The 16458-nt window shown below is 38.5% G+C and overlaps 1 protein-coding gene across 4 annotated transcripts in view; it reads right to left on the reverse strand.

The window, feature by feature from the left end:
* Positions 1 to 16458, reverse strand: part of INTS10 (integrator complex subunit 10) — a 21322-nt gene that overhangs the window by 2343 nt on the left and 2521 nt on the right. For 2 of the 4 annotated variants that reach the window (XR_004841225.1, XM_035888898.1), the window contains exons 4-17: positions 16292 to 16431; positions 15335 to 15416; positions 14886 to 15026; positions 14287 to 14458; positions 13668 to 13837; positions 9924 to 10057; positions 9213 to 9369; positions 8469 to 8551; positions 7477 to 7629; positions 6243 to 6351; positions 5782 to 5861; positions 5133 to 5295; positions 3991 to 4084; positions 1 to 36 (exon numbers count right to left, since the gene is read on the reverse strand). The exon at positions 1 to 36 is cut by the window's left edge. Coding sequence is in view for 3 of the 4 variants with exons in the window: in XM_035888898.1 (XP_035744791.1) it covers positions 1 to 36; positions 3991 to 4084; positions 5133 to 5295; positions 5782 to 5861; positions 6243 to 6351; positions 7477 to 7629; positions 8469 to 8551; positions 9213 to 9369; positions 9924 to 10057; positions 13668 to 13837; positions 14287 to 14458; positions 14886 to 15026; positions 15335 to 15416; positions 16292 to 16431 (1714 nt within the window). In the remaining variant the exon portion in view is untranslated. The remainder of the gene's footprint in view (positions 37 to 3990; positions 4085 to 5132; positions 5296 to 5781; positions 5862 to 6242; positions 6352 to 7476; positions 7630 to 8468; positions 8552 to 9212; positions 9370 to 9923; positions 10058 to 13667; positions 13838 to 14286; positions 14459 to 14885; positions 15027 to 15334; positions 15417 to 16291; positions 16432 to 16458) is intronic. The other 2 variants (XM_035888901.1, XM_035888899.1) reach the window with 2 other exon arrangements.

The following is a 16458-nucleotide window of genomic DNA, read 5'->3' on the forward strand; positions in this document are numbered from 1 at the left end:
TCCTGCTGCAGTAACCCCATGGGAGGGCTAGAAGTCCTTTAAAAAACAGCAAATAGCAGCATTCAAACACCCACACACCAACTCCCCCTCTGGTGCAAAACACCTCTCCAGAAAAAGGAGCGACAAAGAACTAGGGTGAGACCACACAGCAATATGACCACCGAGCAGCCGAAGGGGCACAGGACCCTAACAGCATCAAACATGCAAATATCCCCCGATTTCATTGCGAGGCTGTTCTGCAACTGTGGTCTAAATATACACACATATTTTTGGACAGTTGCACCGGGAGAAAGGACGTTGGTAGGTGCAAAACCAATTCACAGTTGCACTACGATGAACTGTTGTAGCTCTTCCCAGGAAGCGTGACAATCAGGGAAGATTTAATCAGAGAAGCTCTGCAGATACCACAGCTTCCCTGCACAGCTGGCAAGAGCGCGTCAGCGAACCGGGAGAGCCCACAGCTTGGAGTTAAGGGATTTGCTGCTGAGCCCAAGCCGAGTGCATGCACAGCGGGTATCGGCCAAGTTGAGTACATGACAGTGTTTGTTACAGGTTGCCTAAGTATCTTTTCATTAGCCCACAGATAGCATTTTTCACCTTTTCAAATTCAAGCTGCATACAAAAATGGCTGTCAGAGGACAGAACCATGTCAAGCACAAATGCCCACTCAGAGCAACCTCCCATTTATAACCAGGGCCACGTGAACTAGCTGCGAAAAGGTGTCTCTGCTGAAAGACAGTTTGTCTTCTCTGTGAAGTTAAGTCCTTATCTCTGTGTGCTACCTATAACACAAGATAATAACCTCACATGTCCAGCCTAGAGCAAATCCAGTGCCCCACCTAAGGAGAAATGAGAAATTTGGTATATAGAGAACAGGTCTAGTTTCTTAACCTAAGTCCTAACCTAACCAGATGCTAAGAAGGGAGCAGAGAAGCAAGACTCGCACTTACATACCTATAATATCAAGTTAGGTGCCTACCTTCAGATCTCAGAGGTGGGCATTTTGGTTAGTTTCTATAATTTATTAATAATATAAGCTATGCTTATAAAAGTCAAATAAAGACAGGACATTTTAGTAGTACAGAAGCACTCTAAAATGGAGCTACAATAATCTGAAATAAAATATTCAAAAGAATTATTCAATCAAATGAGATAATTTTTCAAGAGTCCTTGGAACGAATGAGTCCAATACTTGCAAAAATGGACACGGGGAACGGAAAATACAAAGGAACAGCAAGATGTTATTGGTCCCAGAGCAGCAGATGTTTGCAAAAGGGATTCTGCGCAACTGTGTCTTCATTATTGTTTGCAAGATCTGCAATCAGAACTAAACATACCCAACTGCACAATCAGAATAAAAATTACACTTTCAAGATACTTTGTTTCACTTGAAACCAACCAAGCTTTTCCTCCGCTGCCTCAAGGGGAGATGTGATGGGAATGTGAGTAAAGGCAGAACACTCAACAGCTTTCACATCAAGTTTACGCAGTTTGGTAGGCTAAGATTAGACTAATTCGAGTAAGATTTATCAAAAAGAGGAGCATGATATTAATTGGTCATTTCTTGCATATTGTTCTTTTCCTCTTTAACCTCACTAGCTAACACTGCCACTACTGACATGTATAATCAGTAAAACTATGAAACTTGACTTGTCTAGAATGGAGTTCAAAAGCACTTGGTGCTTAAATTCAGAGCTCATTGTAGAAGTTGTGTTGACACTGCAAATAAAATGAGCTGGCTGTACCACCAGTTAAAACCAAAACCATGGACCTTCATATTCCCACAATGGATGACAAGCAAAGGGAAAGCTTAGAAGCTGTATATGTATTTTGCAAGGACCCAATGATGAGTCTGCAGGCTACCAAGATCTTACTTCAGCTTTTGAAAACCACATTGCAGTTCGCTTTCCTGGGTTCAGGAAAATGAATATCCTTTCCTATAAAGTATAAGGTACTGAGGAAAAGTACTAGAAGAAGAAAGTGGAATTCACCTGGGGAGAAAGTGTTGTATAAGTCACAAAACAAAAAGCCGTCCTTGTAAAAAATATATATCTGTAGTACATTTCCCATCAATTGAGATGCAGGATTGCTACATACATTTATGCCAAGGAAAGATCAGGGAAAGCAGCAACTGCTTCATTTTTGGGCTGCTGCAGCAAACTCATAGAGCCTCCCTGTGCATGATGGAACAGTATCTGAGCTGCCTCTGCTAATTATTGTGAGGATGGTGCAGCAGCTCATACAATCAGAACTGGTGATAGATTTGAAAGATGAAAGCCACTCTGCAGATTTTGAGCCTACTGGCCATTGTCCCAAGAAACAGGGCTGTGCTGGTGCATGTTATCTGAAACCCCAGCTGGGGGAGACCACGAGCTAACCAGTGCTGCTGAGGTCAACACTCTTGGGTGACACCATCCCTCAGCCTCACAGCCAGTCCAGCTAAAAAAATATCTGGGGTACCAGGGGAGTAGACGGCATCTCTGATTAGTGGACTATACCCCAAACTCTCCCTCCCATCAGCTCTCTGGTGAAGTGGTTCCTGTCCTACACATCTTGGCCACAGAAAAGACACCGTACACAGCTAAAAAGCCTGTCCCAGCTGGACAGGATATTTGACTGTTTTGGCTCAATAAGCACAAAGAAATGGACCTCTCTTCTACAAGCATTTCCATCGCTCAGGAAATCTAACACTGGTCAAAAGGAGGTCAAAGAGAGATTTCTGCTAGAAACACTGCTCTCTACTTACTTCCTGACTGGTGGGGTCAGAACAGTAAGTAACAGCTACCATGCCAATCAAAATAAAAGCTGTGATGCAGAGATATAGCACTGGACTATTACAACTAACTTGAGATAGCAGCTAAGAAGTTGCCAGGAGTAATTTCCATTGCTAAATCCTCTTGCTGACAAAGCTTATTACTTAACATCATACATAGTGCAGCATACCCTGATTCTTGTTTTCATACAGCTGGTTACAAGCAGTGAGATACAGCAAGGGTAAGAGTTTGAAAATCTAGAGCTTAAAATAGAAAATTCTCTGTCACAGAATTAAGCATTTGTATTTCTTCTTTTTCTTTTCTTTAATTACACCTAGTATCTCATTTTTGTGTTGGTTACCTAGAACTCTGGAAAATGTATTTACTAGTCTAAATTTGGATCCAGTTGTCTAATGTTAGGCTCCCACTTTTTTAAAACTTTAGCCCATTTCTAGTTAGTGAATAGCCAGAATACACTGAACCGAACTGGAATTTCAACAAACTTGAGCAGTCCCCCTCTTATAAAGCAAAATACCACAAGTTCTAATAAACAACCAGGATATTCCAAAACATTCTGCCACTAAAACCCTGCAGCAGATACTTGTTCAGTCTTGACTCAAAACTAAGAACACCTAGGAAGTTAATCCAAATTATTAATTTCCTTCAGCACCTCGTAATAAGCTAAGCAGAATAAGCTTGTTCAGTACATAGCAAGAGATGACCTGCTAGTTCTGACAAAGAACTATTAGCATTTACCTGGAGTGTAATTTAATTTATGTTTTATACCTAAGTTTTTCATCATTCAGTAGTCTTTCATAACTGTTTACAACAAATAGTGCTTTCTGTTCAGCATTACCGTTCAGCAAAATTATTAACAACACCTTGCACTGATGCCTAAATTATTTAAAGAATTCCCACAAACTGCGTCTGGTTGAAAAAGTGATACTGTAATCGCTTTAATATGAATCATTCTAAAGCAAATGCCACACTTAAAAATAAAGTTCTGTAAAAGTAGGAGTTCAAAGTTGAAAAACCCCCCAAAAGAATTCACAGATGAGTAGGAGACTCAGAAAGAGAAACTCATGGCCTTGTTTGAACTCCTTAGCCAACTCCTTAAATTTAAATTCAAAGGCATGACAAACTTACTATCCAGAAGATTACATGAAAGCAAACACAACCAGAACATACTCCTTTTTTTTTTTTCCAAAGAAAACAGTAAATGCTTTTTTATCCTTACTTGATCAACATTGCTTGATTTGGCAGCAGTTCCAGATGAATTTTCCCTCCTTCCTGTGTTCTTAAATAAGCAAATTCCTCCAACATATCAATATCTGAAGAAAACGTTAAAGATTTGAATAGGGAAAAAATGATAAGAGAACATTCCTTCTTATCCCTCACATCTGAAGCCACATTGCTGAAAGGACAGTCAAAATGAACAGCTATTGAAGTATCTTATACTTAAAAGTGATAAAGAAGATCACAGCATGTATTCCTAATCCTCCACAATTCATGAAAAATGGCTTTTTAAAGTGCAAAATACACACATCAGTCCATTTCTTTTCTTTCTTCATTTCTTCTTATGTACAGTCAGAAGTAATCTCTCCAAACAAATTCCCTGGTTGTTTTTACTCCCTTTTTTTACCTTGCAGGTTATCAAGGCAGCACATACTGAGGCTGGGACTGAAGGGAATGCCACCACAGTGGCACATACCACCCTCTTTACTTTTCGATTTTGGTCCCTTATTTAGCTCTTCTTTTTTTCCTTCCTTTAACACCAGAGCTTTTTTAGTTGTCTCAGATAGGAGTTAGACACCTTGCTACCTGGAGACCATGGCTGGATGTCTATTTAGGTTAAACACTAAACTGTCCGCATGTGTGTATGCTGATGAAAGCATATGTCAGATACCTGAATACAGAAATCAGACATGCTTTGCATGAACTTCGACATAGCTCATTATCTTACTCAGCACCAAAATCTTACCCACACAAAGCATTTCAACAGCCAAAATCATTCAACTCGCTGAAGCGTAGGTACTGCTTTATTGGTTTTTTTAGCGACCCTGTAGCACAGTGCCCTGTATATCTTACTGAAAAGACTGCCAACGCTTGCACCAGCAGCCTAAGCTACTGCTGGTTTTCTGAATGGAAGTGCAGTTGCAATGTACTGAAGGGTACTCTGAAGTGCCAGAACAGGTGACAGGAGGCATATTTATAGTCCATTGTGCACTGCCACCTATTACAAGAGGCTTGTGTGGTACAAAAATAAGTACAGAAAATGATTCACAGAATGCGCTGCTGCTGAAACTATCTAGCAGGTTTTTCAAGACCCCAGCACATACTTTTGGATGAGAAAGACATTCTTGGTTACAGAAAGGATACTTGTGACATAGTTGAAAAAATTCTCATACTGGAAGTTTCCTTGTTGGCAGATTTTGTTGATGGCTTTCAGGAACAAGTTCTCACCCCTTGGCCACTCATGCTGAAGCAGAACAACTACGTGGCCCAGCGCCATATCATCTCGGCTGTCTGTGAAAGCTCTGAGCTTCAGGGAAAAAAATTGACATTGAGACAAACAGGAAACACTTGTTGCTTTTATAAATATATGGGATTCATCTCTCCTACACCTGTGCAAACACAAAAGAAGTTCTTTAGGAGCTATTTCATTCTGCCCTAATATATACATTTAAAATAAGTTGGAAATTTCCAGCCAAATACCGAATTGGCTCCGCTGATCTAGAAGAGAAGTCTGAATACAGACAAAAATATTTTGAGATTAATTCTATCTCCTCTGCCCCAAACTAAAGCAAACAGAAGAGAAAAAAAGAGAAAACAAACCCTCCTCCATCAACACTCTCTCCCCCCCCCCCAAAAAGACCCTCCACAAACCCATTGAGGTGAGAAGCGCTTGAGGCACAGCCCTTCACGCCTAGTCACACCACTGGGATAAGGCCATGCAGTTTCAGGACCCCAGATAGAGGAACTAGGCCTCAGAGACGTGAGAGAATTCGAAGCCTTGACTATAGCTTACCTTGAAACAAGCTAACAGCAGATGAAGGCAGTAAGGCATGATAGCTCTACTGGTACATGGCCAAAGTTTCAAATCAGACCCTGCAACAGAACAGTTTATCATACACTTCTTTAGGGGGTCTCATGATTATCAAAGTTTGAAAGAAATTAGAATGGACAAAACAAATCTACAATTGCCAAATCTCAGGTAGGAAGGAAACTCTGAAGGTACATTATGAAGTATTCAAAATGTGAAGTTACATATTTTAAAATTTTTTCTTAATTTCTCTTTTCCTGTGGCAGGACTTTGTCACCAATATAGTTTAGTAGGTACCAGCAGGAAAACCACTCACAAAAACCAAAGAGGGGATAAAGAACTTTCTCACTTTTCATAACAGAAAAAGAGAAGAATTATATACTCAACTGAAATGCATGAGCTAAATTTGAGCTGACACTGAGTTTAGGGTAGTAGCAACTCCATACCTTTCCTGAATTTAGACTTGACTTTTGGTTGCTCCTCTTGTACTTTACCTCCTTCTTGTACTGGAAGTAAAATACAGCACATGAGGTCAAGCACTTTTTCGCATGTTTGCTGTAAAAAGAAGAGAGACTTGATAATGCTAAATCTAAAGGTCTTAAAATTCAGATCTGTTAATAATGATTAAAAATTTCAGACACTGCAAAAGAAAAAAACAATCACAAAATTCTCTGCTAGAACTTGCGTGGACTTAATGAGTAACTTAGTTTGGCTGAGCAAAAAGATGTAGCTGTCATTAAACGATCTCTGAGAGCCTACATAAGTCTTTTTAATTGGGAAAAAGTCTGTATTGGCATTCTTAACTTCAAGAGCATAAGATCAATACAACTGCAATCAAAATTTATTTTATTTTGAAGGATTAAGTTTTCAAATGAATTCTTAGAATAGTTTTTAAAAGCTTGTTCTCTCCATGGTAAAAATAGAAAGGGAAATGGCAATCTGACAGCATGACAGATATGCAATGAATTTTTAATGCTATTTCCTAGAGACAATAAGAGGTCTGTGGGGATCTACTATCACGTTTCCAATGAAAAAAAGTACTAAACTGGAAGGGATGAAAAGACTTGTCCAGTAGTACTTGGATGACATTAGATCCTAAGAGACCCAGCCTTTATTATTAGTGCTGACACTGACTGACCTCAGACCACCATGAACTGTAATATTAAAACCACAAAATATGTATTGCAAAGGTAAAGCAAGTTCAGAGGTCAGGCCAGACAATATTATTCTGGAGTTTCTTATATGCCAGTTGATAACATTCGTTTCTAAGATAATCACGGGAGCTTATTTTCTATAAATCTTTTTTTTCCCCTGCCACATGAAGCCTACAACCTCAGAATTTTCCCTCAATATTTAAAACTGTTTCAGTGAAGCTAAGGAATTCAAATTTAAGGTTACATTTACAGACAACTCAAACACTTGTAGCTATGGAAAATCATAACGAAACCCCTCAAATCATAACTACCAAATAGACTTACTTAAATAAGAGAGATGCTAATGGACAGTCAGTTAATGTGCCAGGAAGTGCAATTCTCCCTGCAAAGCGCGGATTTTCAGCAGACCCTGGCCTACGTTCAATACCCTGCTGAAAGCAGGCTAAAGGGAAAATTGGAAGGGAGAAGACAAATAGGAACCACAGGGCCAGACGATGAAGGACCGTGTGTGGAACGCTGTACATACCCGATATTCTCCTAGGGCAAAGTGGCATGTTGCTAACTGGATCAGTGCTCTCTGATTTTCTAGTGATCCTTGTCCTGTAATTTGCTGTGGAGAATGAGAGCCCTGAAGAGCTGCCAAGTGATGTAGGCTGCTAATTGCTTTTTTGTACTGCCCCTTTTAAAAAAAAAAAAATATAAAAAGACAGTGTTACGGTCTTCTGTATACAGTGGGTAGAAAGACAGAAATAGAAATTCCCTTACAGAAAGCTTTCAAAACAGAGTGTGTCCAAGTAACAGGGCTTCAAAATTTTAATCTAGCAAAACACTCGCCAGTGATGTGCTGTGTACAGTAGTGTGGACTGATCACTTGCAAGGCAGTAAGAAGACAAACAGAATTCTGCTTTAAAAGCCTGTTTACAAAATCTCATTTATAACTGAAACAAATAATCATGCTCTTCAGAGTTAATCATTACTTTATTTAGACTAATAAAGTTTGAAATAGCTCTTGTTTGGGTACAAGTACATGCAAAAATAGAGACTGTCGAAGGTAAAAATGTAAGAGAGCAAGCTTTGTTCTACAGATGGTATTTGGAATGAGTACTGAGGAGAACAGCAAATTTTAGCTAAGATGTTAAAATCTTCGGCTGCTTGAAAATTCTTCTCTCTGATCATGTTCCAATAGAATACACTGACAGAAGAATAAAATGAACTTTGCATCCATAGCACTGTATAATCTACTGGTCAAAAAGCCAACGCAGGGGTCTTTTCCATATCCCAAAACTAGCTGGGCTCAATATTAACAGCAGGACGGGAACAGGACAGGACAACACTGGGACAGCAATATCCTAAGTAGGGTACCTAGCTTGTGCTAAGAATGGTATGATTCCATCCCCAAAAGGGTCATGCTTAAGGGATAAAATCAGTAGACACTTAAAGCAGCCTAACTAGCTATTCACTAGAAGGAAGAGCAACGTAATGGTGTTATTTCTACTAGTTTTTACTTTATTTTTTTACCTGGTAGATGATCATGTCTGTAAGAAAGATTCTTAACCAAAGCCAGGTGTCTGTCTTCCATGACAAACAAATTCTGGTGAACTCTGTGCAAGTGGTCAGAGAAGAAAAAGTAATAGAGAAAATGAAGCATTTCACAGCTTTGGGTTAAAAATCAATTATCTAGAGAAAAAAAAATAGCTGAATTTAAAAATGAAAAAACAAAACAGTAAGAGCAATGAAATCTTTCAAATATAGGATACTCTCTTCCTATACAATCATATTTTGATTATACTTCTCTTCACAGTGTTCAACAAATCTAAAAGCAGCTAGGTGGTACTATTTGCCTGCTTTTTAGAAGAGAAATTTGTTTTCAAGATTATCACACCAGATATTATCAGGGAGAGGCACAGTAAAGACACATCTTCTTAAGCGTGAACTAATGCAGCCATTAGCAGCACAACCTCACAGACTACTACGAGCACTACTACTAACCAACTGCTCCTCCAGTAAAAGCTGCTTCCAAGAGAAGTGGAGATGAATAAGCAAAGATACATGAAAAATGAAACAAAATCCAGGAACAAAATATTTAGAAATGCAACAGCTGATAAAGCTCCTTATTGGAACTTAGATCAAAAATACTCAGGACCCGAAGTAAATTAAATTATAAGGATTCACAATGAGAGGAATTCTATTTTAACAACAGTAAAATTACTTCTATGCACAGCAATGAAGCCTAAATGCAACTCTGCCTGCAGCTGGCCATACCTTTGTCAAGGGATTCCAGAGAATAGAGCAGCTCCCAGCTCTCTCTTGCCAGTTTAAAGCTCTCTAATACTTCAATAGAGTTTGCAAGATCTGCCTTGTTTACTGTAATATGGCGACTTCGTGCCTTTCCAGAAGGATCCTCATCATCTGAGCTCTGCTTAAGAGTCAGTATAAAACAAAAAGATAATTTCTTAATATAGGACTCTAAAGTCACAGAAGTTCCACCGAACACAAGAAAACAGTCGTGTACTAGAGATGCTAAGGTCCCAGTTTAAGTGCCTTAAGTGACTTCGCTTAGCTTGTTTTAATATTAGAACAATCTGTGTTGCTACCAAGAAACTCAGTGGTGTAGTGCGATAAACAGTATTCACAGTTCTAATCATGAAAAGTCCAAATTATTTGGAGGTTTAGCTGTAGAACATCTGACTGCTATAGCTACCACTTTTAACAGCTTCTGCAGTCTCTGCTAAACTCCTCCAAGTTAAAGTATTCACGTCAGCACTTATGTGTCTACAGCAATTGCTATAAAAATTGTTTTATTCTTGCTGGCTTTAGCCAAAAAAAAAAATCTGTTTGCAAATTGTGGTCATAAACAGCTATTCCAAGGTAGCTCTAAAAACAGATCTGTTACATCTGTGTCAAACCCACTATTGTCTAAATTCCAGTACCAATGCCATAATTGTTATGAAGGAAAAAGTCTAGAAAAGTTACCATTGTTTTTTCTCTTCCTTCAGCAAGTTTCCTCTTTTTGTGTATGTGTTTGTTACGATCAATATCTGTATCACCATAGATATTGGCCACATCCTCGAGAAGAACCAGTGGGGCTTGGTTTGGAGCATTTGGACCTGGATTTAAAGATAAATTAACTCAACATTGCGCTAAACTGATCTGAAAGGTCTCATGCCTACATCAAGCTGGTCTTGTTTCCTTCACAAGTAATGATTATAATGCTAGGGAAAACAATCTGAAATTAATTCACTTAAGTTACATAAGCTTAAACTATGATGGTAAAGCTATGGTTTTCTCCAAGCAGCCTTATGGTAAAGGTCAGAATGCATTTACCAGACGTCACAAGAGTTTGCCTGAGAGCTTCAGAATATCTTTGAATCCTTTTCTTAGGGAGCAGTCGCAAGAAATACTCAGGCAGCAGGTGTTCTCTCATCAAACATTATTTGCTTTTATGTAAATACTATTCAACAGGTGAACAGAACAAATGGCTCTGAAGTTAACAGCCACAAGCATGGTGAAGCACAGCAATATTCTCAAAACATTCTCATGAGAAACCAAAGCAATATGCTGACAGGCACTGATGCCTCAAAGAAGTCAGTGTATTTTATCACAAAATTTCCCTAGTAGGATCACTCAGTGTCAGCCTTGCCCCCATTGCCTTCAGTGTACAGAATTAAACGTTTAATTGACTGCCAGAGCCCACCATCACTCCCTGAAGCCTCTGGAGAGGCTTCATTTTGAAGCACAGAAGACATAATTTCTATTTCCACTGGTGTCACAGAACATCCGGTGGGATCTGGTACCTGCTATTTCAGAATTCAGTGCTTAAGTTTCATTAGATATAAAAAGGGAACAACACTTATTAATATCAAACAACGTTGGTACATGGCCATTACTGAGAAAGGTTTCCTTCCAAAAACTTGTTCTCCTTTTGCACAATCACGTTGTAAATAGATGTGCAAAGCTCAGACAAAGAGAAATATAAAGGCAAGGGGAAATCCATTAATCTGTTTTCCCTTTTTGAAATCTCCACCGGATAAGACAGTAGTGCAAACAAGTATTTTCCACATGTACATTTTTTCTGTTTCTATTTGCAGAAAGATACGAGGCTAAGGCCTCATTCATAATTGCAAAGAACTAATTTGATACTTTAGTATAAGGACAATCCATTTCATCTCTTGACATGAAGGAACCCATATTAAGCTTTTCCCATCATTTCAAAAGTGATGAGTAAGGAGTCCGCTACAACAGAAGTTAATGTTACAAGAAACAACCAACCTGGCATGCTTAACAAATAATGTTATCTCCTTTGACTACATTCAAACTAAATACCACCGTTGAAATAACCCCTACACAAGGGCTACAGTACACTGAAATTGGCTCTCCTGTACCTTCACGTATTCCACCGTGTTGGAATCTAACCTGTGTGAACTGAAACTAGAGCCAAGTCACAATGTAGAAAATAGCATCCACGAAAAACAGGTATGGAAGTACCACAACGGGGACGATGGAAGAGTTTTATCACTAGAATCTCAAGAACTGCCTACTTCTAACACCTAAGAAGGGAGTGGATTTTTCTGTTACTCATACTGATTTGAATGAATCGGTTAAGTGACTGCACCAGTTAAGCACTTAGCTTTCCAAAGAAATGAGTTCTTTTCTCAATAGCAGGCAAGTGCACTTTATTCCAAAACCTCCTGTCCTAAACAAAACAAAACCTAAACTCACCCTTGACTAGGGCTACAAACCTTCTCTTACACTACTGAAAGTTATATAGCCATACAAAGAGGTATGCTGTGTTTTTCTGTCTAACTGACCTCTAGAATCTAAGCTTAGAGAGTTTTTAATTGATTTCTAGCACAGAGTGTTATAAATAAACCCCTAAAAGCATCAGCCCAAATAGCAACTCCTGCCAAGCCTGCAGGCAGCCTGGAAGTTATGAGAGGTGTGAATTGCCTCATTCATTTCTCAAGTCTCCAGCAAGGCAGATATGAATTATGTAAGAGAAATGCATTGAAAAGCTTTCTCTCAAGAGGTTTCTTGCAAGTCCATGAACATGAGAAAAAAGTCACAGATCAAAGCTCAGAGCTAACTGGATTAAGGAGCAGATAGCTTTTTTCCCTACCACTACACAATACATAGGATTGTACATTTTTACAGTGAGCTCTCCAAAGACGAGGAAAAACCCTAATGATAGAAAGGATATGAAAGGCACTGAATAGCCCTGGACTTCAATGCTAAAGCAGAAATGAGTTAAAGATGTCTTCGAAATATTTTCCTGATGTCAGGAAAATGACAGAGGGTACCAGAAATGCTACACCAAAGGGACCGCGCTCTGCTATCTCAGTATACATTCAGTTTTTGGTGGTTCAGTCTGAAAACACGAGCTTTAATATACTCAATTAGAATCATAGAATTGTTTAGGTTGGAAAGACCTTTAAGATCATCAAGTCCGTTCTCACCAGTGCTTTACTGCCTTTCTTCCTCAACTCAGAATCAAGCAGCTAAAACTATATGCACAGCTAAAGTATCTCACTGTCCCACCATAACTCTTCTTCCCTCTGCATGGACAAAACCCTCAACTCAATTAGTTCCTGTATTTGTTAAAGTGACTAGCTTTTTGCATACAAGTTGCCATGTCATTTTTCGTCTGAGCTTAGCTATCTACCAGCATTGTTCAATTGATTACCCAACTTACTGTAAAGTTGTTTAAAACCCATCATTTGTATTGTTTCATTAGTCAAATGATCATTTGCTCTGCACAAGAAATTGTGATGAAACACAACACACAATTAAAATTGTAATTTTATCATGAATCAGTAATTGTAATGTTAGTAAGTACTAACCTATGGTGACAATTGTTACTGTTGCAAGGAATTCCCTATCAGTGAGTGAAAGAGCAGCAAACGCACACTACTAAGAGCTGAAAATTCCTCTTTATGATGCTGTTATTGAAATAAGTTCTAAACAAACCGGAGGTTAAAGAACATCCCTCAACTTCTGGCCTATCCCCAAAAAGTCCAGTCAATCCCTGAAGAAGCAATCCAAGGTGTTCCAAGCAATCTGGTATGCCCCAAATGGTGATTTGAGTGGGTAGGAAAAAGCACAGGTAACATTCATACTTTAAATGTTCAATTTATAAATTAATTACAAATTAGGATTAATGTGTAAAGCTTATTATGCTTAAACTATACAAAGAGAGCCAAGTTAGAAGCTGGTGAATTGCAGGAAGTCTTTTCCTATTCAGTTTTTATTTGATTAATTACAAATTTGTTGTGTGTTCCTAATGCAAAAATGTTCACTTATTTTGTGGAAGCTTTTTGTACAATCTTTTGACTGAGGGAAGCCATCAGCTTCAAAAAAAAAAAAAAAAAATCAGAGGAGAAAATGAAACAAACACAATGCTGATGGAAGAGTAGGAATCAACCCTGGGGTTATTTCTCATAATATCTGGTCTGTTCCTTTTCTCTCTGCTAGACAACTAACTGCTGCTGGCCAAGGTTGAAACCACGATGCCAAGATAGATTGATCTTTGGTCTGATCCGCTACTGCAGTTTTCATGAACTACTTCTGCTGCTAAGTCTAATGGCTTGGCAGAATTTTAAAAAAGAGCCATGTCACTTTGTAAGTTGACAGTTTCAAAAGACTAATGAGAAAAGATCTTTCAGACATTAGCAATGAAAACACAAACAACTCTTTACAAAAGTTGAAACATCAGAAACTAACCTTGAAAGAGAGATGGCTGGATGTTGCTGACATACTGGAATGCATTTTTAAAGAAGACCAACATCGTGGAATACACTACTTGATTCTTATATTTAGCGTGTGCATCACTATCAAAGTTACTGATGTACCTGCAGAGGTCTTTCATTCGATGCAAAATATCACCAAAACTTCTGAGGAAGAGAGACAAAAGGAATTCAGGATGTTACACAGACTCCAAAACTAAAGTAAAGAATGCATAGTGAATATGAAAAACTTAAGTGTTTTGGCTTTGAGGAAATCCCCCAAGCTGCAAGTCAGCAGAGGCTGGCAATGCACGCCAGTGAAACTTCACTAAACATTTACCATGCTTCTCTTTGCTGAGGCACCTAGGAAAGAGTACCCCACAGTACTATAGTTCTTATGCACAACTTTCATCAGCAAAGATTTATTTTAGAGACTAATTTGAAAATGCTCCCTGGATCCCTGTTTTTACTTTACATTGTACAGGCCTGAAAGAAAAGCTGCACTGAATTTACACTAAAAGTCCTCATGTTAAATTCCTTCTTCAAGCCATCTCTTTAAGAACTAGAAAGCCAAATTCTCCTTGAGAAGAAATACCAGAAAAGTACACATTTCTTACCTTCTCCCCTTATCCATTTGCCATTCACACCTCATTCCCACCACAGACAGTATTTTAAATAGCCTCTCCCAAGGATCTGTAATCTGGGACGATTTCTCTGAGAGACCATCTATTACGTACTTCTGAGAGCTACGCTTGCTTGGAGACATAATATCAGAGGAATCTTGTGAACCTAGGAAAACCAGCACAATTTGTCTTCATAAAGAAATCAAACCAATGGATTTATTTTCAAGAAGGAGACACATAAAAAGGTACATCAGAGCTTTCAGGGTAACCATTCTTTACTGAGAAAGCTAACAGGGCGCAGTAGGTATTTCTGCCTCTTCTTACAAGAGAGCTGACAGGCTGGATAAGGAGATCTTGGACATTTTGTCCTACCTCTCAGTATGTATGTTGAAGCATCATGAGCGTCATGACTAAGTAGTTGAAGCATCATGAGGTATTTTGGCATCAAAGAACTAAGAAACATCAAATACTACTATAAATCCTTGTCTACAGGATACATTACATAAAAGTAGTGCATTCCTCATTTATGGACATCACTGCAGTAATACTAAAATACATTCTAGGAAAGGTTAATTTTGTAAAAATATTCTTACCTTGATACTGGATTTCTGTCTGTGTAGATCTAGTTACATAGTTAATATAAAATTCTGCTGCTTTATTCAGATATTTATATAACAAGCTGGCAGGAAGTCGAACATCAGGGTTGTTAATTATTAGAGGAAGAACATCACAAACTAAAATAAAAAACAAACAAAAAAAACCTTTAGGTTTGTGGAGTTTTTTGTTCTATTTGTCCTAAGAAACGTTTCTCAATCAACAGTGTAAGCCTCCATCTCTGGCTGACCATACACCACAGAGGGTCACAACGAACCTCACACGAACGACTGTAATACCATATGGTCAGCCTGGCCTAATGTGGCCTGAGCCTCTTCTGACTTCATCGATTTTCTAATCTTAGAATCTTGAAAGTAGTTTACCAAATTCAAAATCTTGCCATACTAAAAAGTTGTATAATAAAACAAGAACACTAATATTTTCTTACCAAATAATTTTCTAAAACAATTCACTGGGGATTCTTGGTCTTCAATACTTTCAGCATCTAATAATGTTTCTCCAAGGCCTACCTGTGTAAGCAGAGGTGAAGAATCAAACACCAGGCCAGTGGTTTCAGAAACTTTTTGAACTGCGATTCAGTGGAGTTGAACAGTAGAAATTCAGTGGATGCATGAGTAGCAATTCACTATACGTCAATTGCACGTGCAAGACTAAATATATAAACTATCCCTACTTAACAACAGGTGAAAAGCAGTGCCAGAAGACAGCAAAACAAGACCAAGAGAAAAACTGTGCAGGTGACTGTATCAGTAAAGGTGTGCACAGACAGGTGAAAGTGATGAAGGTACAAGGCCTTAAAGTTGCAGCTTGTCACCTGAGCTGTAGTAACTGACCATGCACTCTGCCTGATGCTAGTACAAGCTAGAACATGTTAGTGTAAGGCAGTCTCAGAACTCAGGTTTTATAGTCTTTAAACTATTTTTAAACTACCCTTAAACTATCCTTAAATAAAGAAGGTCATCATTTAAAGAGCTACAGCTGTAGTTTCCTAAGTCAAAGCAAACACACTGCTTTTTAGAGTCTAGTCATAACCTCAAAGCACTCTGCCCTCTATGAGAGTTCATTGACAAAAAGCTGAAGCAATATTTTTAAGACTATAATACTCCTCTACACTCTTTTTTGTTCTATTCTACTTTTTCAAGAAGCATGGAGTATTCTTTGCATTGACAAAACAAAAAATTGTTTTGTTTGCTTCTATTTGTTTTCTGCCCAGTTCTTTCCTGGTGGTTACCTAAAGATACAAGAATCTGAACTATTAGCCACAACTAAACATGAATAAAAAGACTCACCTTCTCAGTAGACAAAGGAAAATACACTTCAGCAAAATCTCAAGAAACAGAATGCCAATATCCTGAATAGTTACTATGAGCCTCTCTTCTCTTACCCCGTGCTGCACCACAGTCTCTGGGAAACGTCGCAGAAGTAGTAGTAGCATTTCTGCTCTTTCTAACGTATTGAAACACTGCTCTGTGGCCTTCAGTAACATTTCACACTGGACTCGACCAGGAAGGGTTTCAAATAATCCTTAAAAAAAAAAAAAAAAAAAAAAAA

The sequence above is a fragment of the Egretta garzetta genome, unplaced genomic scaffold (assembly GCF_000687185.1).
Source record: "Egretta garzetta isolate BGI_Z169 unplaced genomic scaffold, ASM68718v1 scaffold41, whole genome shotgun sequence".
Lineage (NCBI taxonomy): Eukaryota > Metazoa > Chordata > Aves > Pelecaniformes > Ardeidae > Egretta > Egretta garzetta.